This window comes from Pipistrellus hanaki, assembly GCF_964339955.1.
Source record: "Pipistrellus hanaki genome assembly, chromosome: 11".
Lineage (NCBI taxonomy): Eukaryota > Metazoa > Chordata > Mammalia > Chiroptera > Vespertilionidae > Pipistrellus > Pipistrellus hanaki.
In genome coordinates, this window is record NC_140513.1 from 704215 (window position 1) to 730775 (window position 26561).

General features: G+C 62.0%; 1 protein-coding gene across 1 annotated transcript in view; it reads left to right on the forward strand.

The window, feature by feature from the left end:
* Positions 1–26561, forward strand: part of CACNA1B (calcium voltage-gated channel subunit alpha1 B) — an 86265-nt gene that overhangs the window by 46827 nt on the left and 12877 nt on the right. The window contains 13 exon segments of the mRNA XM_084899916.1: positions 11478–11601; positions 11933–12062; positions 12294–12353; positions 12604–12710; positions 14976–15072; positions 16072–16232; positions 19334–19471; positions 20195–20396; positions 20532–20696; positions 20847–20957; positions 21294–21377; positions 26262–26378; positions 26477–26542. Of these exon segments, the coding sequence (XP_084756042.1) occupies positions 11478–11601; positions 11933–12062; positions 12294–12353; positions 12604–12710; positions 14976–15072; positions 16072–16232; positions 19334–19471; positions 20195–20396; positions 20532–20696; positions 20847–20957; positions 21294–21377; positions 26262–26378; positions 26477–26542 (1562 nt within the window).

A 26561-nucleotide genomic window follows, 5' to 3' on the forward strand; every position in this document is an offset into this window, starting at 1 on the left:
GGTGCTGGGGCGGTCTCCCACACCCTGCTGTCCCTGCTGAGCTGCCACCCTTCCCCCTCCCATGTCCGCGAGGGACCGAGGTGACGAGGACAGGCCCTGCACTGTGCAGGGTGCTCGGGGTGAGACCGAGGGCACAGAGCATGCTCCCCAGAGCGGAGGCCACAGCAGAGCCGCCGTGATGCCCATGACGCAGACCAGCTGCTGCCACTCGCCGGCCTGTGTTGGCCGTGTCCACACAAACACGTGCCTGCACCCACTCCCACTCGGTGCCCTCCCCTGGGTCTGTGGGCTCTGGCTGCCTCGCCTCCTCTCCTCTTCCTGTTTCACCTCCACGGGCGCTAGTGACTCGTCTCCCCAGACTCCAGCCGCCAGCCCTGCCCTGCTCCCTGGGCCAGCTGGGCCGAGCCCGGCGGCCACCTGGCTTGTCCATGAGTCCAGGTGACCTTTTCCAGAATGTGACATGGTTGGAGTCACTCGTGTGCAGCCTTGTCAGTCTGGCTTCTCTCCCTCAGCCCCCTGCGTGTAAGGCTCCTCCGTGTCTCAATGGTTCACTCTCTGAGCCCCAAGTGACGGTCCACTGTCGGACAGACCAGGGTTTTACCATCTGCTGCCCCCTGGAGAGCGTTCTGTTGCCGATGTCGACAGTCCTGAGTGAAGCTGCCGTCACGTGCGGACAGACTGTGTGTGGACGTGTTTGGATCCTTTGGGTACACGCCCAGGAGAGCAGTGGCTGGGTCCGATGGCAGCACACGTTTGCTTTTGTGAGAAAAGGCCCAAGTGGCTACTCACCGAGCACGTCCCCCAGCAGGCGGCGCCGGCGTCGGGTGTGGTCAGCGTCCGGTTCTGGCCTCGGGGGGGGGGGGGGGGGGACACAGGCCGGGGGGGGGGTGCGTTGGGACCAGGATGGTTGGAAGTTGCCCCCGGGTGACGTGGTGTGGGGCGTCTTTTCCTTTGCCTGTTTGCCATCGGGGATCCTCTTTGGTGTGTGTCTGTCAAGGATTTTGACCCATATTTTAGTCAGGTTGTTTGCTTTCATATTGCTGAGTTCTAAGATTCTCTGTACGTTTGGATGAGTCTGTTCCCGGAACCTCTCTGGGAACGTTTCTCGCAGTCTGGGCTTGTCTCTCGTTCTCCGGGCTCGTCCGTGCAGACGGAGCTGTTCACTTCAAAGGACCTGTTCGCTGGCTCTGGTTTCTCTCCCGGGCAGGCCTTCAGGCTCCGTCCAAAAAGGCCGCGATTCCCTCCCGGGAGCTGCCGGGCTGTGCACCTCAGCGGGGCCTGGAGCGTCTGACTTCATGTGAGTGAAAGTGCAGCCGTGTCCGGAGTCACGCCTGTGCACGGATGTCCAGTGTCAGCGCCGTTTGTGGAGAGACTAGTTCCGCTGTGGCCGTGGCTCCTTGGCCAGGACCCGTGGTGCAGCGCGGGGTTTCCGCTCCTGTGAGCAGCTCCAGGGCGTCCTTCCCGGCGCCACACCGCCCGGATCGCCTGGTTTTGTAGACGTCTCCGGGCGGGCAGCACGGCCTCCCCGCTTTGTCCGCTATTGGATTGTGGGCTGTTCTGTCTTCCGCCTCCACGGACGCTCTGGCGTCAGTTTGTCAGTATCCATGATGTGGCTCCTGGCGTGGGGACGTGGCCGCATGGACTCCACGGACTGAGTTGGGAAGAACCGTTGTCCTGCCATATTGAGTCTTCCTGTCACGGGCCTTCTGTGTTCAGAACTTGGTGTTTTTCTCACAGAGCTCTCTCACAAGCTGTCTTAGATTTGTATCTAAAGATTGCATTTGGGGGTGCCGATGCAAATGGTATTATGTCCAACACTCTAACCACCCAGCCACGCCAGAGAGTGCGCTGCTTTTCTGATAGGACCTGCGTGTGCCCTCCTTTTCCTTAGCTGGCCAATCTGGAGGTTTGTCGGTTTTCCTGATCCTCGTAAAGAACCAGCTTTTGGTTTTGTCAATTATCTCTATTGATTCCCTCTCAATTTTTATTAATTTCTGCTCTAATTCTTATTTTTTTCTGTTACTCAATTTGGATTTGCTTTTCTTTTTCTTTCTTAAAAATATATTTTATTGATTTTTTTTACAGAGAGGAAGGGAGAGGAATAGAGAGCTAGAAACATCGATGAGAGAGAAACATCGATCAGTGCCTCCTGCACACCCCCTATTGGGGATGTGCCCGCAACCAAGGTACATGCTCTTGACTGGAATCGAACCTGGGACCCTTCAGTTCACAGGCTGAAGCTCTATCCACTGAGCCAAACCAGTTAGGGCTGGTTTTCTTTTTCTGATTTCCTAAGGTGGAAGCGTAGAGTATTGATTTTAGTTCTTCTATTCTAATGTGTGCGTTCAGAGCTATGCATTTTCCTCATAGCATTGCCTGGCTAAGTCGGATAAGTTGTATTTTCAGTTTTATTTCGTTAAAAATACTTAAAAGTTTGTCTTGAGATTTCTTATCGGGCCCATGTGTTACTTAGAAATGTGTGGTTTAATCTCGGCATATTTTGGGACTTTCCCAGTATCTTGCTATTACTGATTTCTAGTTTTAGGAGTCAACACATTTGCCTACTATTTAAATTGGTTTGTTTTGGAATTGTTTGAGTTATAAGATTTATTTGTATATTTTGGATACAAGTCCTTTATTAGGTATGTGGTTTGGAAATACTATCTTCTGGTTTGTGGCTGGTCTTTTCATTCTCTTAATTTCTGGTGTTTTTATTTTCCTGATGGGAGGGATTCTGGTCCCTGCTATTACTTCTGCCAGAAGCCGAAATCTAGGCTAATGGTTTTTTATGTTCATTTCGGATCCTCTTACTTTTCAGGATTGTCAAGTTGTTGATCCGTTTAGGCATTGGTTCTCTTGTTTTTCTCTAAGTGTAGTGCCAACACTTCCGCAAATGTAGCCTTCCTAACCATTCCTCCCCCGAGTTATGCCTTTCGTCACTTCCTTTGCCGGATGGCATGGCCAGCACTGTCAGGGCAATGGGGCTCATGGGCACCTGCCTGGTATTTGCCTACACCAGGTAACATATGGGTTCTGGGTTTGAGAGAGGTGTGTGTGTGTGTGTGTGTGTGTGTGTGCGCGCGCGTGTGTGTGTAAAATCATGTCACAGTACCCATCAGTTCCTTCTCCATTCGTCTGCAGATGTTAATTTCCTGAAGGCCTTTCGTTGTCCCTAGAGGTCACCCAAAACCATAGTAAGGAGCTTTCTGATGTTGAGCTGTCTTTGCGACCTTATACCCCACATGGGTGTCATACCTGCTTTTCCATGTGGTGTTGGGCTGTGTGTTAATGTGCTGTGTACGATTTGAGGGCTGATGCTTTACAGTGAGATAAGTCCTGTAGCTTCCTCATATTGCGTCTGAGTGTTAGATGTTTAGATGCTGATGCTCAGTGTTTACCTGCGTATCGCCACAAATCCACTTCTGCAAATCAGATGTTGTAATGCAAGTTCTGTCACCTATCATTATTATTATTATTATTTTAGTTAAATCTCACCCGAGGATATTTTTTCCATTGATTTTTAGAGAGTAGAAGGGAGTGAGAGTGAGAAAGAGACGGGGAGAAAGAAACAGATGTTAGAGAGACACATCGAGTGTTTGCGGTTGATACGTGCCCGGCTGAGGCTGGGGGTCAAACAAGGGCGTGTGCCTGGGCTGCAGGTCCCGTCCCCGAACCTGGTCCTGATTCGGCAACCAGATGATGTGTCTCTGTCATCTCCTCCTCCTCCTCCTACTTTTCCTCTTCCTCCTTCTCCTCTTACTCTTCCTCCTCCTCCTCCTCCCCCCCCTTCTCTTCCTTCTCCTCCTCCTCCTCCTCCTCCTCCTACTTTTCCTCTTCCTCCTTCTCCTCTCACTCTTTCTCCTCCTCCTCCTCCTCCTCCTTCTCCCCCTCCTCTTCCTCCTCCTCTTCCTCCTTTCCCTCCTCCTCCCTTTTTCCCTCCCTTTTTCTCTCCCCCCCTCCCTTCCACAATCTCTAAAAATCAACAGGAAAAAATATCCTCACTTGAGGATTAACAAACAAAATGTCTTCTCGATCAGTGCTTTTTTTCCCTTGTCATTTTTATCCTGTGTATTCTGAGTTCTCACCTTTTTACTTGATTAGTTAGTGGTTATATATTTTTTGGAGATTTTTAATTAAAAAGCAGCATTTTAATTCATTTATTAGTCCTATGTGTTTTCTAAAGTAATTCTCTTCAGCTGTACTGTGTGTGTGTGTGTGTGTGTGTCCCCTTTTTTTAATTAGTTAATTAATTAATTAATTAATTTACCTCTTCACTCCCAGCCCGGAGGCCGGAGCGGGGATGCCATTAGGCAGGGTTCCCTCTGTGCCTGCGGGTCACTGTGTTGCTCCTTTTCTAGTCTCTGCAGACTTGGTTTATTTCATTCTTTACTTTGTATTATTGGTTACTGCAGGCTGTGCGTTTCCCTCCGATCCCTGATTTAACTGGAGCCCACAGACTGTGGCCTCTGGTGACTCTGTTTCAGCACATGTTAAAGAAGTCGTGCAGTTTGGACTGTTTCCCCTGGTGCCTCTGGGCCCCTGGGCTCCGACGTGGGGTTCTGCTGTTTGACTCGAATTTTGGCCTTTCCTTCCCTCCCCCCCTCTGGCCTGTGGTGGGGACCCCTTCTCTGCCCGCTGTCCGTCTGTCTGTCTGTCTGTGGGAGGCTGGGCAGCAGTTCTGTTTTCAATTTTAGGTTCTTCTGTGGATGTGCTTCATCAGACTCCGCTGTGTTTCCCCTTTCTGGAGTTTTGTGTTGAATGAGTGTTGAGTTTTGTCAAGTAATGCTCGGTAACGATTGACAGGACCATGGTTTTTTCTCCGTCAGCAGGGGGGGCAGGAATAGGTTCACAGCTGTGTCCTTGAGACAGTTTCATCTTGTGTTATTATTTACAATACTATTGTGTTGTTTTGCATACCAACACTGCAAACCTATTTTTGCCCCCCCTCCCCCCCCCCCCCATACACTAGTTTGTATTGATTTTCAAATCCTCAGCGGCTGTCACCCTGGGATAAACTCTGCCTGTTGCCTTCTGAAATGGCTTGTGCATTCCTAAATGGGCAGTCAGACATCCCTCTGGCAATCCGGGATCCCCACTCCTTACTGCTCGGCGCATTGCTCCCGTGTGCTGCCGCTGAGGGGGGAGAGGCTCCTGCCACCTTGGCTGCACTCACCGTCGTGAGCCCGGCTTCTGGCTGAGCAGCTCTCACCACCAGGGGCAGCTCCTGCATCGAGCGTCTGCCCCCTGGTGGTCAGTGCGCATCATAGCGACCAGTTGTTCTGGTCATTCCGCCGGAATGGTCGCTTAGGTTTTGTTATATAGACTGTGTAAATATTTCCTGCACATATAATATATTTAGAACCACGTCAATATGTGTTATAACTTGCTTCACCCTAGAAACTTAGAAAACTTAAGAGAAGAAAGTATATTGTATTTGCTCATATTTTTACTCCTTCTATTTTTCTTGCTTTCTTCCTGATACTCCAATATTTCTTCTCTCATAATTTATATTCCGTTGAGAGGACCTTTCGTGGTCATTCTGTTAGTGTAGGCCTGTGGGTGACAGATTCTCTTAGTTTTCCTTCATCTGATAACGTCTTGATTTTCCCTTCATTCCTGAAGGATATTTTTACTGGGTATAGAATTCTGGGTTGACAGTTCTTTTTTTTTCAGCACTTGAAAAAACGTGTGCCTCTTCCTTGTGACCTCCATGGTTTCTGATGAGAAATCTACTGTCATTCGAATTGTTTTCTTCCTATAGGTAAGATGTTTCTCTCTCGCTGCTTTCAAGATTTGTTTCTTTGTCTTTATATTTCAGAAGTTTGATTATGATGTATGTTGGCATGAGTTGCTTTAGGCTTATCCTGTTTGGGGTTTGCTCAGATTCTTGAATTTGTAGGTTTATGTCTTTTTGCCAAATTTGGAGTATTTCATCCATTATGTCTTTGAATACGTCTTCAGCTCTTTCCTCTTTCTATTTTCCTTTCAGGATTCTGTTGACATGAATGGTGGATCTTTTGTTATAGTCACAAAGGTCTCTGAGACTCTGTTAACTTTTTTCAGTCTCCTTTTCTCTGTTGTTCAGAATGGTAATTACTTTTGTTCTGTCTCTCAGTTCACTGATTCTCTCCTCTGTATGCTCCATTCTGCTGTTAAGCCCACCTATTGAATTCACCTATTGAATTTTAATTTTAGTTATCATATTTTTTCAGTTATGAAATTTATATTTGGTTCTTATTTATATCTTCTAATTCTTTGCTAAGGTTTTCTGTTTCTTTTTGGTATTTTTTCAAGTGTGTTCTTAATAGTCTGTTGAAGCAGATTTATGAATTTTGCATTACGGTCTGTATTATTTGGTGTTTGTTGAGTGTCTTTTCTCATTGAAATGGATATTTTCCTGATTCTTGAGGTGACAAGTGATTTTTCTATTGAGACCTAGACATGTTGATATTCTGTTATTAGCCTGTGAGTCTTAGGTAAGTCTTTGTCTTAGCTGGTTTAAGTGGGGTGAGTCGGGGAAGCACTTGTATGCCCCCTCCCTAGAAATGGACATTGGGCATTAGCTTTCACATATGCATTAGGCCAGGGCTGAGAGCCCCCCGGGATGTCCACCTGGTCCCTCACCGTTTGTGGAAAAGGCTCTCCTTTTCCTAGTGAGTTACATGGGCACTTTTGTTAAATCAATTGGTGGGTGTTATTTCACTTCGGGAAAAATGTCTGGGGTTATGCACTTAGATGTTAGTTCTGTTACATAGTTTTATTTTTATTTTTCAGGCATTCTGGTTATATAAATCTTGGATTACCTTGCCCCCTTTTTTATTTGACTTTCTGATCCTTTTGAAAACTCATTCCGTCCTGGCCGGTAGCTCAGTTGGTTAAACGTAGTCCTGATGTGCAGGCTCAGGGCTCCCTGCTCCACACGCTCCTGCTCTGCTGTTTGTTGGCTCATGGATGGCAGCCGTTCTGGCGGTGTGAGGCGGTCTCATCGTGGCTCTCTGTGCCTCTCCGACCATGTGTGATGGTGAACATGCCTGGCACGTTTCTCCTGGTATCTGTATGTCCTCCGCGGAGAGTGTCTGTTCAGGCCCTTTGCCCGGTTTTTAATGGAATATTTGTCTTCCTTTTGTTGAGTTGTACGCATTCTTTCTGTATTTTGGAAATTAATTTAATTATTAGATTTTGTATTTGTGTCTCTTTGGTCTTATCCTGGAAATGTGTATCTTGTTACTTTTTAGAAAAGTTCTAGGTTCCTGTCACGGTGAGCAGGACCTGCCAGAGCTGTGCCGTGGCCCCTGCCAGGCTCCGCCTGTGGGCAGCCTCCTCACCAGCAGCACCGCAGGCCGTGCGCCCGTTAGATCCAGTGCGCCCACATCGCCACCCGCCGCCTCCGGAGCCCACAGCGGGTGTGAGGCGGCTCCGGCTGTGGGTGCTGTGGGCCGGGACCGGTGTGTAACGGTTCGTATCGACCGTTACAATGGACGGAGCGGGTTCGCTGCCCAGAATCCGTCTTCCTACTTCGTGAATTCTGTCTTTAAAATGATAATCTTTCTAAAAAATTACGTTTCTAGTTATTGGCTCCTATTGTACAGAAACATAAGCAGGTTTTTATCCAGCCAGAGTTCCCCACCTCTCTTGTTACTCTGAGTAATTTCCTGTAGATTATTTGTTTTCTAAGTAGATACAGTCACACCGCCTCTGAGTATAATTTTTGACACGTGAACTTTAAAGTTTGCTTTTCCATTTTCAGTTGTGAGATTTGAACCTTAATTAACCTTTTCTGTTTCTGATAACCGCCCTGGTTTCTCACGTGACTGCACAGTGGTTGGCGAACATGAGCTGTGTGTGGGAGAACACGCCGCCCGCGGTGGCGACGAGACCCTCTCTGCCCAGTTGACTGGGGTCCCGGCGTGTTCTGTTGGCATGTGCACGCCCTGTCTGGTCGTGAGCTGCCTCTGTCCCCTGAAGCCCCGCCTGCCGTCCAGAATGGCGAGGAAGCCTCACTGTCCGGTGTGACCCGGAATCCGTGGTCGTAGGGACCCGTGTGTGCTGTCCTCTGAGTGCTCAGGAGTCGGGATGCTTCTCCGGAATGACTGACAGGCATGCACTCACGGGTCCTCAGACAGCAGACACTGGGCGTTGGGAAGGAGCAGGAGCAGGAGCGTCTCAGGGGCAGAGCAGGACCTGCATCCGTGGCCCCTGGGCTGGTCCGAGCGGTGGCATCAGGCCGTCAGGCACTCGGACCCGCTTTCCCTGTCCTGCAGAGGGTGCGGTGAGTTCCCGGACGCACCAGGCGCCGCAGCAGGCGCCGGAGGTTCAGAGGGTGAGGGTCCAGTCCTCGGCTGGCCAGTGTGCGTGCGCTATCCCTGGGGACTCGGCCGGGGGGGCTCCGGTGGCTCGTCGGCGTGGCTGTGGCGGCTCTGCACACGGCGCAGCGGCCGTGAACTTGCTCGTTGGCTCCGTTGAGCCGGCTCCTGGGAACGTGGTCAGCGGTGCAGCCGGAGGGACGGGGAGGAGGGACGGGAAGTCCCTCTCCGCCTCCGCGGCGGCTCTCGGAGACTCACTGAGAGCTGCTGGCTGAGCACCGGTCCGCGTCTGTGATGTCCCGGGAGCTCGGAAGGAACGTGCTTGCTCTGCTCTTGGGGACACGGCTTTTCCTACTGGCCTCCGGCCGGCCCCTGCCTTTTCCTACTGGCCTCTGGCCGGCCCCTGCCTTTCCTACTGGCCTCCGGCCGTCCCCTGCCTTTCCTACTGGCCTCCGGCCGTCCCCTGCCTTTCCATACTGGTCTCCGGCCGTCCCCTGCCTTTTCCTACTGGTCTCCGGCCGGCCCCTGCCTTTTCCTACTGGTCTCCGGCCGGCCCCTGCCTTTTCCTACTGGTCTCCGGCCGGCCCCTGCCTTTTCCTACTGGTCTCCGGCCGTCCCCTGCCTTTTCCTACTGGCCTCCGGCCGTCCCCTGCCTTTCCATACTGGTCTCCGGCCGTCCCCTGCCTTTCCTACTGGCCTCCGGCCATCCCCTGCCTTTTCATACTGGTCTCCGGCCGTCCCCTGCCTTTTCATACTGGTCTCCGGCCGTCCCCTGCCTTTTCCTACTGGTCTCTGGCCGGCCCCTGCCTTTTCATACTGGTCTCCGGCCGTCCCCTGCCTTTCCATACTGGTCTCCGGCCGTCCCCTGCCTTTCATACTGGTCTCTGGCCATCCCCCTGCCTTTTCATACTGGTCTCCGGCCGTCCCCTGCCTTTTCATACTGGTCTCCGGCCATCCCCCTGCCTTTTCATACTGGTCTCCGGCCGTCCCCCTGCCTTTTCATACTGGTCTCCGGCCGTTCCCCTGCCTTTCATACTGGTCTCCGGCCGGCCCCTGCCCTGCGAACAGCCGTGCCGCCGGGCCGGGAGGAGGGTGCGAGCTCCGGCGGCTGCGCGGTCCGGGCGGTGGAGCTGTGAACAGCTGAGGCGTGCAGCTCGGAGCAGACAGAGGGCTGTCTTCCGTGGTCGCCGTGCGTTTCTGATGCCTTTCTAGGCTCTTCCTTTTCTTCCTCCTCAAACACGTGCTGTGTTCTGAGCGTGGGAAACGGCGTCTGAGGAGCCGGCTGTCGCAGTGTGAGCCGCCGAGCTCTCGGGCCGGAGTTCGCCTGAGCGTCCTGTGCTGGGCCCTTTGGGGAGCCTGGCCCCGGGCGCCTCCCGCCGGCGGCTCCCAGCCTCCGCCCTGTCTGCCAGCTGCCTCCGGTCCAGGCCTGCAGCGGGCCTCCGAGGCCGGTCCCCGGTCCTGGCCGCTCAGAGGCCTGTGATGACTCACCTCCTGGGTTTCCTCCGTCCCCGTGGGTGTGACACGGCTCCACCTTCCTGTGCGTCTCCTCCTCCTTCGGGTCCATACTGAGCAGCAGCTTGTGTATCTGCTGGTCACCACTGCGCTCCTCTCCGGCAGCTCAGAAGCAGTGACTTCTGTCCGGCTGTTAGTGGTCACTCTGCGCCCCCGCCCTACTCCCCCTCTCCCCCTACTCCCCCCACTCCCCCCACTGCTCCCTTTCTCCCCTCTCCCCCCACTCCCCTCACTCCCCCACTCCCCCTGTCCTCCCTATCCTCCCCCTCCCCCTATCCTCCCTCTCCCCCTCTCCTCCCACTCCCTCACTCCCCCCACTCCCCTCACTCCCCCACTCCCCCTGTCCTCCCTATCCTCCCTCTCCCCCTCTCCCCCCTCTCCTCCCTCTCCCCCACTCCTCCCTCTCCCCACTCCCCTATGGTGAGCAGGCCTAGCACCCTCTACATGTCCCTCCGGTCTTGTCCCTCGTCCCCATGCCACCCCCCTCCTCCCCCCAGCGCTGTGTGGGCGGAAGTCGGCACACAGCCTCGGGAAAGACAGGGCTGGCCCCCCTGGCCCCCCTGGCCCCCCCAGAGGTGGCGCTGCGTCTGTCTGCTGACGGGCCGGGCGCCTGGAAGCGGCTGTGTCCCTCCGGTGGTGGCGGTCACCGGGGGGCCATTGTTCTCAGCTCCGGGGCCCAGGCCACTGGCACGCCGGGTCCGTTGTCCGGAACTTTATTGCCTGTTTTTTAAGGTAGATTTTTAAAATGTCCTCGCATATTTGTGTTTAGTTATTCTGCTCCTCTCAGAACCCTCAGGCCGCTGTGCTGTGGCTCTGCCCCTGCTGCCGCTGGGGGACCCTCTGCTCTGTGCCCGGAGGTTCCCACCGAGACCTCAGCCGGGCTGGGCTGGCGGAGCCGCACTCCGGCCCACAGGCCTGCGAGCGGCCGGCCCTTCCGAGAGCGTTTGCTCCGCAGAAGCTCAAGGCTCGGGTCTGGGCTCCCCGCAGCCCCGCTGAGGGGCCGCGGACAGGAAGCTCATCCAGTGCACACGCGTGCGCACACACGCACACATACACACGCACACGCACATTCACACACACGCACACACATACACACACTCGCGCACACACATGCACACGCGCACACACGCGCACATGCACACTCACGCACACGCACACGCGCACGCACACGCACACGCACACGCACACACGCTGCTCACTCTCGGTTTTCGATCTGTGACGTGTCAGTTATGGCGAGTCCCTTTTCCTCCGTTGGTGACCTGTGTCCAGCCATGGGCATGGCGAGCTGGGAGGAGTGCTGCCCGCCCGCGGGACGGGCTGGACGTGAGGGTGCACACGCTGAGGTGGGAAAGCAGAGGCGTGGGCGACGGAACCTGCAGCAGCCTGGTGTGTGGGCGCCTCCCCGAGGGGCGGTGCTGGGTCCGTCCGGTCTGGGGGGGCCTGACAGAGAACCCCAGGCCGCGAGCCGACCAGCAGTTTTGAGAGGGGTCTGCGGGCCCCGTGCGGCTCGGCCTGGCCGTCCTCAGGCCCGCAGTCAGCCCGGTGCAGGGCGCTGGCTCTCACTGCGCCTTTCCAGCCATGGAGCCAGGAGGGCACCGGCCGCCCCGTGAGACCCGGGCGGTGTGGGCGGTGCCACATCCTCACCGGCGGCCCTTCCTGCAGGTGGCGCCGTGGACCTGGAGAGCCAGGCGGAGGGCAAGGAGGTGGAGGCGGACGGTGCGATGCGGAGCGGCCCCCGGCCCATCGTGCCCTACAGCTCCATGTTCTGCCTCAGCCCCACCAACCTGTGAGTGCCCCCCGCCCCGCCGCTCGCCCCGGCCCACACGCACACGGCCGCTGGGTGCTGGGGCGCCGGCGGGTGAGGTGACAGCCGGGGCTCCGTCTGGTCACCTGGCTCGGCCTCAGGTCCCCAGAGGGGCCTCCCACCTCCGGGCTGCCCGGCTGTGCTGCGTGTCACCGGCTTCCGCTCAGCCTGGGCCCGTGTCCAGCGCCCCTCCCACCAGAGCAGCAGCCCCCCGGGACGCCCTCCGGGCCCGCCCCCGCCCTCCAGGCCCGCTTCCTGCCGGAGACTGAGCAGGCGGCGGCGGGAGGGCCCGCTGAGCCCCTCTCCCCCCCAGGCTCCGGCGCCTCTGCCACTCCATCGTGACCATGCGCTACTTCGAGATGGTCATCCTCGTGGTCATCGCGCTGAGCAGCATCGCCCTGGCCGCCGAGGACCCCGTGCGCGCCGACTCGCCCCGCAACAACGTGAGCCCGGGTGCGGGGCGGCAGGCGGGGGCGGCCGGGCCGGGCGGGACGGAGCGGGCGCGGGGGCCGTGCCAGTGCCTCTCCCCAGGCCCTCAGCCACGGCCCTGGCTGACGGGTTGTCCCCACTCCCCCCGGAGGTCCAGGTGGGCGGGGGAGGGAGAGGGGGAGACACCTGGAGCCCCAGGACGCCCAGCTGCGGGCTGGCCTCCTGAGAGCGCCCTCTGGTGGCAGGTGCTGAAGTACATGGACTACATCTTCACTGGCGTCTTCACCTTCGAGATGGTGATAAAGGTGCGGGCCAGCCTCCCCTCGGGGACCCACACGTGCCCCCCCACACACACACACGCGTGGACTCGGGGGCGTTGCTCACTACAGACTCCGCGCGGTGTCAGCGGGGAGAGCGCCCTGCACTCCTGACCAGGGTCCCTGCTTCGGGCGTCGGGCTGGGGGGTGACCTGGGCCCCTTCCCCACCCCGAGGCTCTGGGTCTGCCCTGCCCTCTCCCTGAAGTAACCGCCCTGAACTGCACTGCTTCCCTGAAGATGATCGACCTGGGACTGCTGCTGCACCCGGGGGCCTACTTCCGGGACCTGTGGAACATTCTGGACTTCATTGTGGTCAGTGGGGCCCTGGTGGCGTTTGCCTTCTCGTAAGTACCCACGTCCACAGCCCCCCGAGGCGCGGTGGGGTGTGGGGGGCGCTGGCCTCCGGGCTGCTGTAGCTCCGTCCTCTGCTCAGCCCGGGCTGTGGGGGGAGGGACCTCTGGCCGGCGCGTCCCTGACACCGCCCTGGTTCTCAGTGGGGCCACCTCCGCCTCCGGCCGCTCTGCTCTAGGCTCCTGGGCGTGGCGGCTCCTGCGGGCGGAGCTGGGTGCTGGTGGGCGCGTCCCAGGGTTCCAGGCTCCTTTCTCTGGTTCCAGCGAGTGAGGCTCAGCCTGGCGGTGGCCTGGCTGAGCGGAGGCAGGTGTGGGGCCAGGGGGAGCCGGGGTCCCAGGGCGAGTGGTGGCAGGAGATGCCGAGACCGAATGACCCGCAGGCGCCGGGCAGGCCCTCCTCTGGCCGGCCAGGCCTCCTCACTGACTCTCTTCTCTTTGTCTCCTTGGTGCCGGACTCCCTGTTGTAGGAGCTTCATGGGGTAATGCCTCTCCCTGTCCCCCCACACCACCCACATCTCACATCTCAGCCGCCCTCGGGCGCGTCATACGCTCACCGTGCTCACCGCTCATATGCTCTCCGCGCCATACGCTCACCTCTCATCAGCTCACCCCGCTCCGGGTGCATGCTGCCGGGGCCGGTCCCCGGCTGTGCCCGCCGGCCGGGAGAGCCTGGGGGCTGGGTGGGCCGGGCCTCGGGGGTCAAGAGCACATGTCCCAGGGAGTGTAGGAGGCCGGGAACGGGACCGAGGGCGGCTCCGAAGGGGCTCCGGTGACCAGGCGGGGGTCCCGTGCCCCGTCTGTTCTCCGGAGGCTCGGCCTCCTCCTGGCCCTGCAGACCCACCCCCGACACCCCCACTCCCTCCTGGGCCTTACCGCCTCTCTCTACGGAGGAGGGCGCAGCTCGCCAGTGTCAGGAGGAGCTGGGAGCGAGGGAGGGGCAGGGAGACCCAGCCAGGCGCCCCTGAGGGAGAGCCTCCAGAGAGAGCATCCGCTTCCTAGGAAACAAGGCTGGACCCTCGCCTGCCCGCCCCCCAGGGGCCCCCCTGGCGGGCTCAGCGGGAGCTGCCAGGCTGTTTTGGGGAGGGTCCGGGTGAGGGTGAGGGGAGTAGCGGGCAGCATGCGGAGGCCGGGACAGCCTGGGTTCAGGGGTGTTGATCTGCTTCCGAAACACAGGCCCCAGCGGGGTCCTGGGGGCGGGACTCGGAGGCTCTAGCCTGGCTGTACCCTAAGGAGACGGGGCCCCGCTCCCCCACACGCAGGTCCCCGGGGCGTGGGGAGAAGCGGACCCTGAGCCTTAGCCGCGGCCCACGCGGCCCCAGGGGGAGTGGCCTTGGCCCTGAGCATGGCCTCCGAGGCCCCTGCCTGGCTCTGGGGTGGCAGCAGGGCGGCCCGAGAGGGACAGCGCCGGCCCCGCGGCCCGCGGGAGCCCAGTGCCCTCCGAGGGGCCTGGCCTGCTCTCCGCTCCTCCTCCCCTCCCGCTGCTTTCTTCATCTGAGCCGCCGTCTTCACTGTCTCTTGTGGCTCTTCGCCTCCCCTCCCTCCCCTCTCCCCCTCCCTTCTTCTCTTCTCCCCCCTTTCTTTTTCTAAAATACATTTTTATTGATTTCAGAGAGGGAGAGAAACATTAACGACGAGAGAATCATGGATCAGCTGCCTCCTACACACCCCACACTGGGGATTGAGCCCACAACCTGGGCAAGTGCCCTGACTGGGCATTGAACTGGTGGCTGCCGGCCCGGCCTGAGCCACGCTGGCCCGGCCTCCCCTCTCTCTTCCTCTTCTCCCTGGTTTCTCTCTCTGTCCTTCCCTCCCTCCCGGCTCCTCCTCTCCCTGTCATCGGCCGCCACTCGTCAGGGGAGGAGTGTTGGATGGGACCGAGGACAGGCAGGGAGAGCCAGGCTGTCCTGGGACCTCCTCTGGAGAGGAAGCAGCTTCGGGAGCTGGGGTGGCACCGTGCCCACTGGCCCCTGTGCTACCCTCTCCCCTCGCTCCCAGGGCCGCTCCCAGGGGCCAGGGAGCAGCCGTGTGGGCCGGGCGTGCGGGTGATGGAAGTGCTGGGAGAGCAGGTGCTTCCTGGCCCCAGGTGCTGCTGACCCGGCCCTTCTCCCCTCGGGGGGAGGCCTCCGTGGTGCCCATCAGGCCTCTGCCCTGAGGCCCACGACAGACGCGGGGGGGGGGGGTCGGGGCGGCCCGGCCCGGGGGCTGCGTGGGCACGGCGCCGGGTGCGGCCTGCCGCCTGCATGTCGGCTCTCCTTCCAGAGGCTCCAAAGGGAAGGACATCAACACCATCAAGTCCCTGCGGGTGCTGCGCGTCCTGCGGCCGCTCAAGACCATCAAGCGGCTGCCCAAGCTCAAGGTGAGAGCCAGGGGCATGAGGAGCGTGCACGTGGGCTGTGGGTGCCAGGGCACGTGTCCTGTGTGTGTACATGTGTGCACGAGGTGAGTGCACAAGCATGTGTGTCTGTGCACGCTGGCCACATCCTGCGGCGGCTTCTGTGTGAGGTGGGGGTGAGCAGAGCTGAGGGAGTCCCACGTGAGAACTGCTCAGACCACGCCACGTGGGGGGATGGGCCCTCTCCACTCCGACGCCCATGAGGGCATTCCCAGCGGTGCCGTGGGCTCCGTCTGGCTCCTGCGGAGCGGGGGCCTGGCGTTTCCCGCTGCGGGGCCCGTGGCTGGGCTGCCGGGAGACAGGCCGGAGGCAGAGTGTGTGGCGGGGCAGGGCAGGCCCAGGTGGTGGCTGAGGTGCGGGGTGAAGGAGGGTGCTCTGTGCTTACAGCCCTCTCACCCCCCACCTGTGCGTAAGGTGTTGTGAGCAGCTTGGGGTGCGGGCGTGGGGAGACAGGCTGCGTGGGTTAAGGGGCAGCTTGCCGAGAGCCGTGGGGAGGGCGGGCTGGGAGGTGAGGAGGCAGCCAGAGGGCTGTCGGAGGTGCCCGGGGCGCTGTGGGGGGCCTGGCCTGTCTGGGAGCCGCTATGGGCCGGCCCAGCACACTAGGGCAGGGCAGGCTGACAGCCGACTCTGAGAGGCGGGGCTGGGCCGGGCCGGCGGGCAGGGAGCGCTGAGCCTCAGGTGTGAGCCATAGAGCATGCCCACGTGCCAGGCCAGGCTGCCACAGCGTGGCTGCTTCTCTGCCTGCCTGTCCTGCCGACACCAGCAGGCCCGGGTCCCTCCCTGCCCCCTGGGCCAGCCCTGACGTGAGGGTCAGGCTCCTGCTGAGGCACCTGCCTCGTGACTCCTCTCCTGGCCCCACCAACCACTTGACACATCGGAGACGACCCCTCCCTCCCGAGGGGTCCTGGGCGGGCAGCTGGCTGAGCCCGCCCGCCAGCCGGTGCTGAGCCTGCCTGCCCCCAGGCCGTGTTCGACTGCGTGGTGAACTCGCTCAAGAACGTGCTCAACATCCTCATCGTGTACATGCTCTTCATGTTCATCTTCGCCGTCATCGCCGTGCAGCTGTTCAAGGGCAAGTTCTTCTACTGCACGGACGAGTCCAAGGAGCTGGAGCGGGACTGCAGGTGAGCGGGCGGCGGTGGGGGGAGGGCAGGGCCAGCTGTGAGGGCTCAGGAGGGGCCGTAGGAGCACACTCGGGTGGGTTGTGCACCTGTCCCTGGGCCACACAGGGCTCCAGGGTGGGGACCAGCACGTGGGGAGCCGGGATCTTCCTCCGCCGACAAACCCAGGACCAGGCCAGGCCCAGGTCAGGGGTCTCCCGGGGAGGCGCCCTCAGAAGTAGGGGAAGCGGGGCGCTCCTGTGTGGGCGCTGAGTAGGGCTGCGCCAGCTCCCTCCTCACCACAGTCATGGTCCCACTTGTCTGTGTGGTCCACCCTTGCTCGAGGAGCGGGACACATTTCAAAAATCACCCAATGATTGTTGAGGGGCGGGACCCACATCCCACCTCACCCAATGACTGTTGAGGGGCGGTCTCACACTCAATCTCAATCAATGGTAGTTGAGGGGTGTGACCCACATACAACATCACCCCATGGTTGTTGAGAGGCGGGACCCACTTCCAACCTCACCCAATGATTGTTGAGGGGCTGGTCCCACTTCACTAACAAGTGAAAGCTGGTGCAGTGCTTGAACTGGACTGTAGACTTGTGTTTTCCTAGTCTTTCATTAAGACCCCGCTGTTGTTGGAGAATCTACCCAGAACCCCGCACTGCGTTAAGCCCCCTCTGGGCAGTGTCTCTCAGTGGGCCTTGTTTTTAATGAACTTGGCTAGCTCGGAGGGTGCTGTGTGGAGAGGGGCTACAGCATTTGCACAGGTTCAAGACCGGGACTAATGAGAGGACCCAGTCCTCTCATGGCTACGTGCAAGTCCCAGCTTGGAGGGCAGAGCCTCCCAGCACAATGACAGCCAACAGCTAGACCTGTAAGCTTGAGCGTATGGTCCGAACACGTGGCCCCACGTGCCTGAGCGATATAGGCTGCAGGTAAACAGTTGGATCAGGTGCATGTAATTGAGAAGGCTGTCAACACCTTGACCAAGTCCTTACTTTCCCTCCTGGCATCTGCTACAAAATACTCGGCTTGTGGGCTTTGGCGCTGTCTCTCAGGAAGCAGCATCCCACCGAGCCCCAGCTTTCATTGTCTGTGTGTCTTTTCCAAGCCTTTCAGCCCCACCTCTCAGGGCCGCCCTGGGCCGTCAGGAGGCACAGTGCTGGGCCTGTGTTTTGAAGAATGCCTTTTGGATTCTCCGATGTTTTCCTCATAGCAGACTGGGGTTTGGGGAAGAGCGCCACAAGTTTGGAGCATGCACATTGCACAGTCAGGGCACGTGACACCAACACCATTCATCCATGGACCCCGGTGATGCTGGCCATGGTCACCAGCATCTGGGGAGTGTGCCAGGGTCTCCACTGGACACAGGCTGTGATTTCCTTCCCACAGTCTGAGCACTGGGAGGGAGACACACAGTGCCTCCTGCGAGAAGGGGGAAGGTGGGGCTGGGGTGGTAAAGTGCTTTAGGACGACACAGCTGCCGTCTCGCGTGCGTTCCCGGCATCCAGTGCTCCGTGGCCGGGTCGGGTGGCCTGGGCTCCCCTGAAAGCCGCGCCTGCCCCTCACGTGGCCGCCTTTGGGCTGGCACTGCCGCCGGGGGAGGGGGAAGGGGAGGGGGAGGGCGGGTTTTCCGTCTGAGGAGAAGGCGGCCTCTCCCCGCCATCGAGCGGCGGCTGGGGTGGGAGTCGTGCCGTGGAGCTCACCCTGCTGTGCACGAGGCCGTGGGTCCGGGGGTGGCAGCGGGCACCTCACTCGGCCCCAGAGAGCATTTCCCGGCTAAAACCCGCAGAGCCCCGCGCAGCCCGGCGCAGCCCCGCGTGCTGTGTGTGTGGTCAGGACACCTGGGACACGCAGGCTCCGGGTGGTGTGTATCCGAGGCCGGCCCTGCTGTCGGGTCCCGCCCTCTGGCTGGGCCACCTCTGCTTCTCTCACCGGGGGCCGCGCTGTCCGCCTCCTGCTGCCACTGCTCGGCCGGGAACGCGAACGCTGTCCTCAGTCCCCGGAGCGGGCACCCGGAGGGGAGCGGCCGCGGGCCACGTGGGCTCTGTGACCGGGTCAGGGGGTGCCAGGCGGCCTGTGTTCTCCCGGAGCTTACGACGGGCTCTGGGTCAGACCTCTGTCCACTTGGAGTGGGTCTGAGGGCGGCGTGTGCCCGGGCCCTCGTTGTGCTTCTGGTGTGGACACGCACCGTCCCGGGCATCGCAGCGCCCGCTCCTGCTCCATGCAGGGCCGTTTCAGGAGCTGCTTCCCTCAGGGCCTGGCTCTGACCCCCTGTGTGGTCCCAGGGGCCTGGCTCTGACCCCCCTGTGTGGTCCCAGGGGCCTGGCTCTGACCCCCCTGTGTGGTCCCAGGGGCCTGGCTCTGACCCCCTCTGTGTGGTCCCAGGGGCCTGGCTCTGACCCCCCCGTGTTGTCCCAGGGGCCTGGCTCTGACCCCCCTGTGTGGTCCCAGGGGCCTGGCTCTGACCCTCCCCGTGTCGTCCCAGGGGCCTGGCTCTGACCCCCCTGTGTGGTCCCAGGGGCCTGGCTCTGACCCCCTCTGTGTGGTCCCAGGGGCCTGGCTCTGACCCCCCCGTGTTGTCCCAGGGGCCTGGCTCTGACCCCCCTGTGTGGTCCCAGGGGCCTGGCTCTGACCCCCCCTGTGTGGTCCCAGGGGCCTGGCTCTGACCGCCCCTGTGTGGTCCCAGGGGCCTGGCTCTGACCCCCCTGTGTGGTCCCAGGGGCCTGGCTCTGACCCCCCCTGTGTGGTCCCAGGGGCCTGGCTCTGACCCCCCTGTGTGGTCCCAGGGGCCTGGCTCTGACCCCCTCTGTGTGGTCCCAGGGGCCTGGCTCTGACCCCCCTGTGTGGTCCCAGGGGCCTGGCTCTGACCGCCCTGTCGTCCCAGGGGCCTGGCTCTGACCGCCCCTGTGTGGTCCCAGGGGCCTGGCTCTGACCCCCCTGTGTGGTCCCAGGGGCCTGGCTCTGACCCCCTCTGTCGTCCCAGGGGCCTGGCTCTGACCGCCCCTGTGTGGTCCCAGGGGCCTGGCTCTGACCCCCCTGTGTGGTCCCAGGGGCCTGGCTCTGACCCCTCTGTGTGGTCCCAGGGGCCTGGCTCTGACCCCCCTGTCGTCCCAGGGGCCAGTACCTGGACTACGAGCGGGAGGAGGTGGAGGCCCAGCCGCGGCAGTGGAAGAAGTACGACTTCCACTACGACAACGTGCTCTGGGCGCTGCTCACGCTGTTCACCGTGTCCACGGGGGAAGGCTGGCCCATGTGAGTGCGGCAAGGCCGGCCCTCCGCGCGGGCCTCACGCTCGGCAGGTGCCCACAGCTCCTTCCGGCTCCTGCCAGTGAGGGTGCACTCTCCCAAGGAGCTGCCAGGCCAGTGGTCTGAGAGCCCCCGGTGGCCGGGCCAGAGGGCGGCTCTCCTGTCTCCCTGGGCCGCCCTCCGGCTGCCAGAGGGCCTTCTCCTCCCGAGCACCAGCAGGGCTCCTCTGGGATGGCAGGAGCCTCTCGGCGTAAACTCTGCTGAGCTCTGGGCTCCTGGAGCAGGAGAGCCGGCTAGTGGGCGGGCCGGGTGTGAGCGGGTGTGGGATGGGAGAGAGCGGGTGTGGGCCGGGTGAGAGCAGGTGTGGGCCGGGTGAGAACGGGTGTGGGATGGGAGAGAGCGGGTGTGGGATGGGAGAGAGCGGGTGTGGGATGGGAGAGAGCGGGTGTGGGATGGGAGAGAGCGGGTGTGGGATGGGAGAGAGCGGGTGTGGGCCGGGTGAGAGCGGGTGTGGACTGGGTGTGAGCGGGTGTGAGCGGGGTGAGCAGGCATGAGCACTGAGCGTGGAGGAGCACCAGGCAGAACTGCGGGCCGCTCCCCATTCTGGGATAGGAGCTGAGGCGGTGGAGCCTGCGGGGGCAGCGCTGTCCTCCCGGCAGGCTACCCGGGCTTCCTGGGGGGCCTGCCAGAGGACGGCTTCCCGGTGGCCTGACGCCCTCGCTGCCGCAGGGTGCTGAAGCACTCGGTGGACGCCACCTACGAGGAGCAGGGCCCGAGCCCCGGGTACCGCATGGAGCTGTCCATCTTCTACGTGGTCTACTTCGTGGTCTTCCCCTTCTTCTTCGTCAACATCTTCGTGGCCCTGATCATCATCACCTTCCAGGAGCAGGGCGACAGGGCCATGTCTGCGTGCAGCCTGGAGAAGAACGAGGTGGGCGTGCTGGGGGGCCCTCTGGCTCCTGTGGGCAGGGCAGGGTGCTGGGAGGTCGACCCCGCGCCTCCTCGCACGGGCTGCCTGGGCGGGGAGGCGCTGGGTCCCGCTGAGCCGCACGGCTCTGTCCGGCAGAGGGCATGCATCGACTTCGCCATCAGCGCGCGGCCGCTGACGCGGTACATGCCGCAGAACAAGCAGTCCTTCCAGTACAAGACCTGGACCTTCGTGGTGTCGCCGCCCTTCGAGTACTTCATCATGGCCATGATCGCCCTCAACACCGTCGTGCTCATGATGAAGGTGCGTCCGCGGGAGCTGCGGGCTCCGCCCGGCCAGCACGGGCGCCCACCGGGCCTGTCACTGGCTGCAGCGGAGACGGGGAAGGCCTGGCGGACGCAGCAGCGGGGAGGGGCGGGCAGCCACACCGTGGCCAACGCCCTCCTCCCGCAGTTCTACGACGCGCCCTACGAGTACGAGCTGATGCTCAAGTGCCTGAACATCGTGTTCACGTCCATGTTCTCCATGGAGTGCGTGCTCAAGATCGTCGCCTTCGGGGTGCTGGTAGGCGCCGCTCCCCGGGGCCCTGTTGTCCCAGGAGGGGCCGGGGGCTCCTGTGTGGAGCTGGAGCTTCCCGAACCCAGAGCGCAGACGAGCCTACGGGGCCGCTGCCCGAGTCTGTGCCCGGTCCGGCTCCGGGAGGCGGGTGGGGGGGCAGGTTCCCCTCGGCCATGTGGCTCTCCGCTCTGCCCCTGCCCAGCCTGGTGTCTGCATGCCAGGCCTGCGCTGCCCCCCTGGGTGGCCCATCGTCCCCGGCCCGTCCTGACTAGCCCTCCTGGCACCCCTCCCCCCACCCCTCCCCGGCGGAGCACTGACTGGCTCTGACCGCCTTCTCTCTAGAACTACTTCCGAGACGCCTGGAACGTCTTCGACTTCGTCACCGTGCTGGGGAGCATCACCGACATTCTAGTCACGGAGATCGCGGTGAGTGCCCCCTGGCCCCGGGCTCCTCCGAGGCCCCCGCGGCGGCAGGACGCTCCCGGGGCGGAGCGGGAGCAGGTGTCGCCGGCAGGTGCTGGCTCTTGGATGAGAAACGTCCCGAACGTCCCCCGTGGCGGCTCAGGCCACGCGGCAGCACGAGAGCCCTCGCTGTGCGTGTCTGACGCGCGGCCCCGGCCCAGAGCCGGACGAGCTCAGGCTGTGGAAGCCCAGGTGTGTTTCCCTGGGAAATGAGACAGCGGCTCTTCTCAGATGTGGGCTGTGGCCCCCGCCGGCCGGGCCGGAGGACCGCTGAGCTGGGCCAGGAAGCGCGTTTCTGAGCACAGCGCTCGGCGCTGGTGGACGGCAGGCTCTCGGAGGCTGCGTGAGGGGGGCTCCTGTGAGCGGGACTGCGTGGGACGTGTTCCCGACCCAGACCCAGCCGTGGAGAGAGCTGGGGGGGGGCGGGGGGAGGAGTGGAAGTGCCAGGTCTAGAACCCAAGACAGGGCAGGTCTCAGACCCCAGGAGAGGCGGGTCCCCAGCCCCAGGCCAGGATGGAGGGGTGCGGGGGTCTCATGTGTTCACCTCATCGATTGGGGGGCACCCTGCAGGAGGAGAGGGCTGGGGGAGCCAGAGCCCCACAGCCGACGGGCCTGAGCTGGGCGGTGCCCATCACCCCTTCCCCTCGCCATCTGCTGCTGTGGCCCCGGCCCGGCCCGTGAGGCCCGACCTCCCACTGCCGCCGCACCGAGCGCAGCCCCCGCCCAGCAGCTCAGCCAGGTTCAGACGGTCACAGGGCTGAGGGCCAACTCCAGGCTCGTGGGAGGAGCATCCATCATCCCGTAGTGATCACCGGCAACACGGGGAAGCCAGCATCGGATCCTGGCTCACACCATTCACAAAAACCTATTTCAGAATGACAAAAAGACAATTATAAGACGCAGGACTTACAAATGTACTTGTATTGACTTCAGAGAGGAAGGGAGGGAGGGAGGGAGGGAGGGAGGGAGGGAGAGAGAGAGAGAGAGAGAGAGAGAGAGAGAGAAACATCCATGATGAGAGAGAATCATGGATCCGCTGCCTCCTGCACGCCCCACACTGGGTGTCAAGCCTGCACCCCAAGCCTGAGTCCTGACCAGGAATCGAACCGTGACCTCCAGGTTCATAGGTCTGTGCTCAACCGCGGAGCCACCCCGGCCGGCAAGAGGCAGGACTTGCAGCTCTGAGAAGGAAATGCGGGAGGACGTCTTTTAGGCTTTGGGGGGGGGCGGGGGGGGCGCCGGCCCCACCGGAAGCGGCACTGGGTCCCCAGGGTTCCGTCTGTCGGGAAGGAAGGCCGTCCGGGCACAAGGCCCCTCCCCCGTTCCTGTGCGGCGCCCAGCGTGTCGTTCCTTTCTTCAGGACGTGTGTGCATGCCTGTGTTTACATGGAGTTTTCTCCATGTGATACGTTCTATGGCTTCTGAGACCTCATGGTCTGAGTAATCCAGGCAAAAAGGTGAAAGCTGCCCTTTTGACAAAACCTACAGTCCCGGCTGCTCCCCCACCGATGGCCCCGTGGCCTCGCTGGCCCCTCCTCGGACTCAGAAATCTAATCCCCATAAGGGGACAACGCCCCTGGGCGCCTGCGTCCTCGCAGAGGGGCGTGCCGAGCGGCTGCGGGGAGGGGCAGGCAGGGTGCCCGCGCGGCACAGACAAACTGGCCCCCCCACAGGCCGCAGGCGGCAGGCGGGCGGGAGTCTGGAGCGCCCAGCGCCCACCCCGAGCCAGCGGATGGCAGGCGGGCGGCTTGTGGCCGGGCAGACCCTGCTTCCACAAGCCCGAGGGGCGCCGCCACCTGCGGGCCAGAGGCGGGGGGTGGAGAGCTCCCCGCCCCCCTGCGTGGGCTCCGTTCTGCGCCGCCCGAGGCCCCCCGTCCGCGCGGCCTTTCTTTCCATCTGCGGTCACTCATCTTGGCGCACGCACTGTTTTCCTCCGGCAAAAATGTCGTGTCAGTTCCACCCCCAGCTTAACAAGCAACTCAGAGCGATGGCCCTGCCCAGGGCCCCGCGGGCGTGAAACTGGCATTGATTTCTTTGCCTGGAAACAAAAAATAAGTGTGTCATTTTGAATTTGCATTGCAAATAGGATGCAAATGAACGCCACTGTCTGCATCATCAACCAAGTTCAAAACCAGCGTTTTGATGCATTTTCAGCAAAATGCCCATTTACCGAAAGCTGCCCCCAGTGCCGCCCGGAGCCTGCGTTCTGCTCGTGTTGATCATTCTCTCCTTTGTTTTCTGTCTGACCCCGACTCACCTCCACCTGCCTGTGACTCACGCCATCCAACCAACACACTGCGAAACCATGCCCGCGTCTGTCTGTCTCGCCTGCTGCTCAATCTGTACATAATTCGCAAATGTCCATCCATGAAAACATCACATGTAGGAAAGGGTTGGTTTCATGACTTTCATGGTTCTTACACCCCTCGCCTCGCTTGCTGTGCTGTCCGTCCTGCTAGCCCAGCCCTGCCCTGCCCTGCCCTGCCCTGTCCTGCCCTCCCCAGTGTGGCTGCAGCCCGGCGCCTCCTCTCGGGCCGCTGCACGGTCTGGGTCAGCAGGGGCTCCGAGGGGGCGGGAAGTGTCCGGATCTCGAGGCCGTGGGTTTGGGCCGTGGGTGGAGCTGGAGGTCGAGTCCATGTTGTCTGTGGCACGTCAGGAGGCTGCTCTGCCCAGCGGCCTCGTCACCCGGGCGCCCCTGGCCTGGGCGTGCGTGCCCTTGGCTGGCAGGCCGTGGGCACCTGGGTGGCTGGCAGGCCTCCATCCAGGTCTCCAGGACCATCGGAGAGGCCTCGCCGAGGCTGTGAGCACCCAGGTGTGCAAGGCAGCAGATAGTGCGCTGCCCGTAATGGAGGGCATTCGTGACGAGGCCACGGTCAGAGTGGAGGCTCCTGAGGCTCGGGCTCCAGCTGCTGAGCCCGTGCTCCCAGCAGCGTCTCCCGCTGCTGTGGTCGTGGGTCTAGGCGGAGTGTCCGCACCATCAGCCGAGCGTGGGGCCAGCAGGTGTGCACGGGTCTCGGGGCAGCAGCCTTGGCTTTGCTGTGACCTTGACCAGAGGCACTGACGTGCTGACGCAGGGGCGCTGGCCCTGGCCTGGGTCAGCCCCCGCCTGGTGGGGTGTGACCAGCCAGTGCTGTGCGGTCCCCGCCTCACGGCCCCCATGGGCAGGGGCTCCGAAGGTCTCCGTCTCAGAGGGGGAGCCGGGGCTCCGGGGGGCCGGGACGGTGGCCCAGGTGGTGGTCTCCCCCCATCAGTGCAGGGCCCGGCTCTGAGGTCAGAGTGGCTGCTCCTGGGTGGGTGCCACAGAAGCCATGGACTCGGAGAGTCGGAGGGGTGCCCACTTCCAAGGGGTGTCAGGCCAGAGGGGACCGTGCACGGCCGTGGGGAGGGGCCGCGGGCTGCCCCGCCCTGCATGCGACCGGGTGGCGGTGCCTGGCCGAGCCTGCGGGGCAGCCACGGCACCATCCCCGGCACACGCTTGAGTGTCCGTGGCTGCTGTCACCATCTGTCCTCGTGGCTCATGGGCTGTCTGTCTGTTGCCACTCGCCTGCCCCGAGGGCCCCGGAGCCCTGAGAGAGAAGCCTGGGAGAGGGTGGAGCTGGAGTCCTGGGTAAGGGCCTCTTCCCACAGCAGCTTGGCGACCAGCCCGCCGCCTCTGTGGGCTGGGTCCCCCGTGTCCGGGACGTCTGGGCCACCGCTGCCAAGCAGGTCACTCCAGGCCGGGCAGGTGCGCCTGTCCCCGCCGCCCTGGCCGCTCCCAGCCCCCTAGAGCAGGGGCTTCAGAGGGAGACCCCAGGAGGCAGGCCATTCCGGCCCTTCCGTGTCCCTGAGCCGCCCTGGCCTGTGCACAGTTCTTCGTCCCGTGTCCACCTCCGGAGGAGGCTGGCCCCCCTGAGATCCTCAGGCCCCTGAGGGGTCCCTGACACTGTGCCCCACTGGGGTCCTCCCCCTCACCTCCCCCCCCCAGCCAGTGAGGGGCGTAGGAAGTCTGCACCCCAGCGACCCACCCGACTCCACCATACCCCCTGCTGGTCTGGACCACAGCCGGCTACTCGCCCGCTGATGGCCCTCCCACCCAGCAGCCCGTCTCTCCCGCAAGCCCAGGCCTGGGAGCCATGGTCCCCCCCAGCAGAGGCAGAGCCCCCGCCCCTCTGGGAATTAGAGGTCAGGCCCCGAGGGGAGAGGATCAAGGAAGCACTGGCCAGGGGGTGGGGCCACTGTCCCTGGAAGCCCCTGATGCCATCATCCCCCATGGCCCTGGGCCAGACAGGCAGCCCGGAGCATGGCCGGCCTGCATGCTGCCGCCCTCGGTCTGAGTCCCCTCCCCCTCACCTTGGCTCTGAGTCCCCTCCCCCTCGCCATGGCTCGGACGGCCAGCCTGCCCGCCTCAGTCAGCGGGGGAGGGGGGCAGGAGCCGCCTGGGCCACAGCACCGTCTCCTTCGCGCTGCCCCGCTGGCCCCCAGAAAGGGACCCCAGGAGGCAGGCCATTCCGCCCCTTCTGTGTCCCTGAGCCACTGGAGCCTGGCCCAGACCTGTCTGAGGGCGGGAGGAGGCCTCTGTGAGCGGCCACACCCCCCCACCCCCCGGCCCCCACAGGAGGAGTGGCTGCCTCTGGCCCCAGCGGCTCCGTGCTGTGGGGAGGGAGGGGAGGGGACCCCTCGCTGTCCCTGCGGGCGCCGGGTGGTCTCTGAGGGCGATGACGCTGTCCTTCCCGAAGGGGCCGCTCACTCGCGGTAACCTCGTGGTTCTCTCCCTGACCGCCCGCCTCGCCCGGCCACAGCGGCGGGGAGAGGTGGGGCGGCTCGGGGCGGGAGGCGGGCTCCGCGGGTCAGAGCCGCCCTGTTCCCCCAGAACAACTTCATCAACCTCAGCTTCCTGCGCCTGTTCCGTGCCGCGCGGCTCATCAAGCTGCTGCGCCAGGGCTACACCATCCGCATCCTGCTCTGGACCTTCGTGCAGTCCTTCAAGGTGGGCGCAGCCCGCGGCCCCCAGTGTGCTCCGCGGGGCGGGGAGGGGGGGTGGCACTGCCCCGCCCGCTGACCCCCTGACCTGCCTCCATCCCACAGGCCCTGCCCTACGTGTGCCTCCTGATCGCCATGCTGTTCTTCATCTACGCCATCATCGGCATGCAGGTGCGCAGGGGCCGGCTCC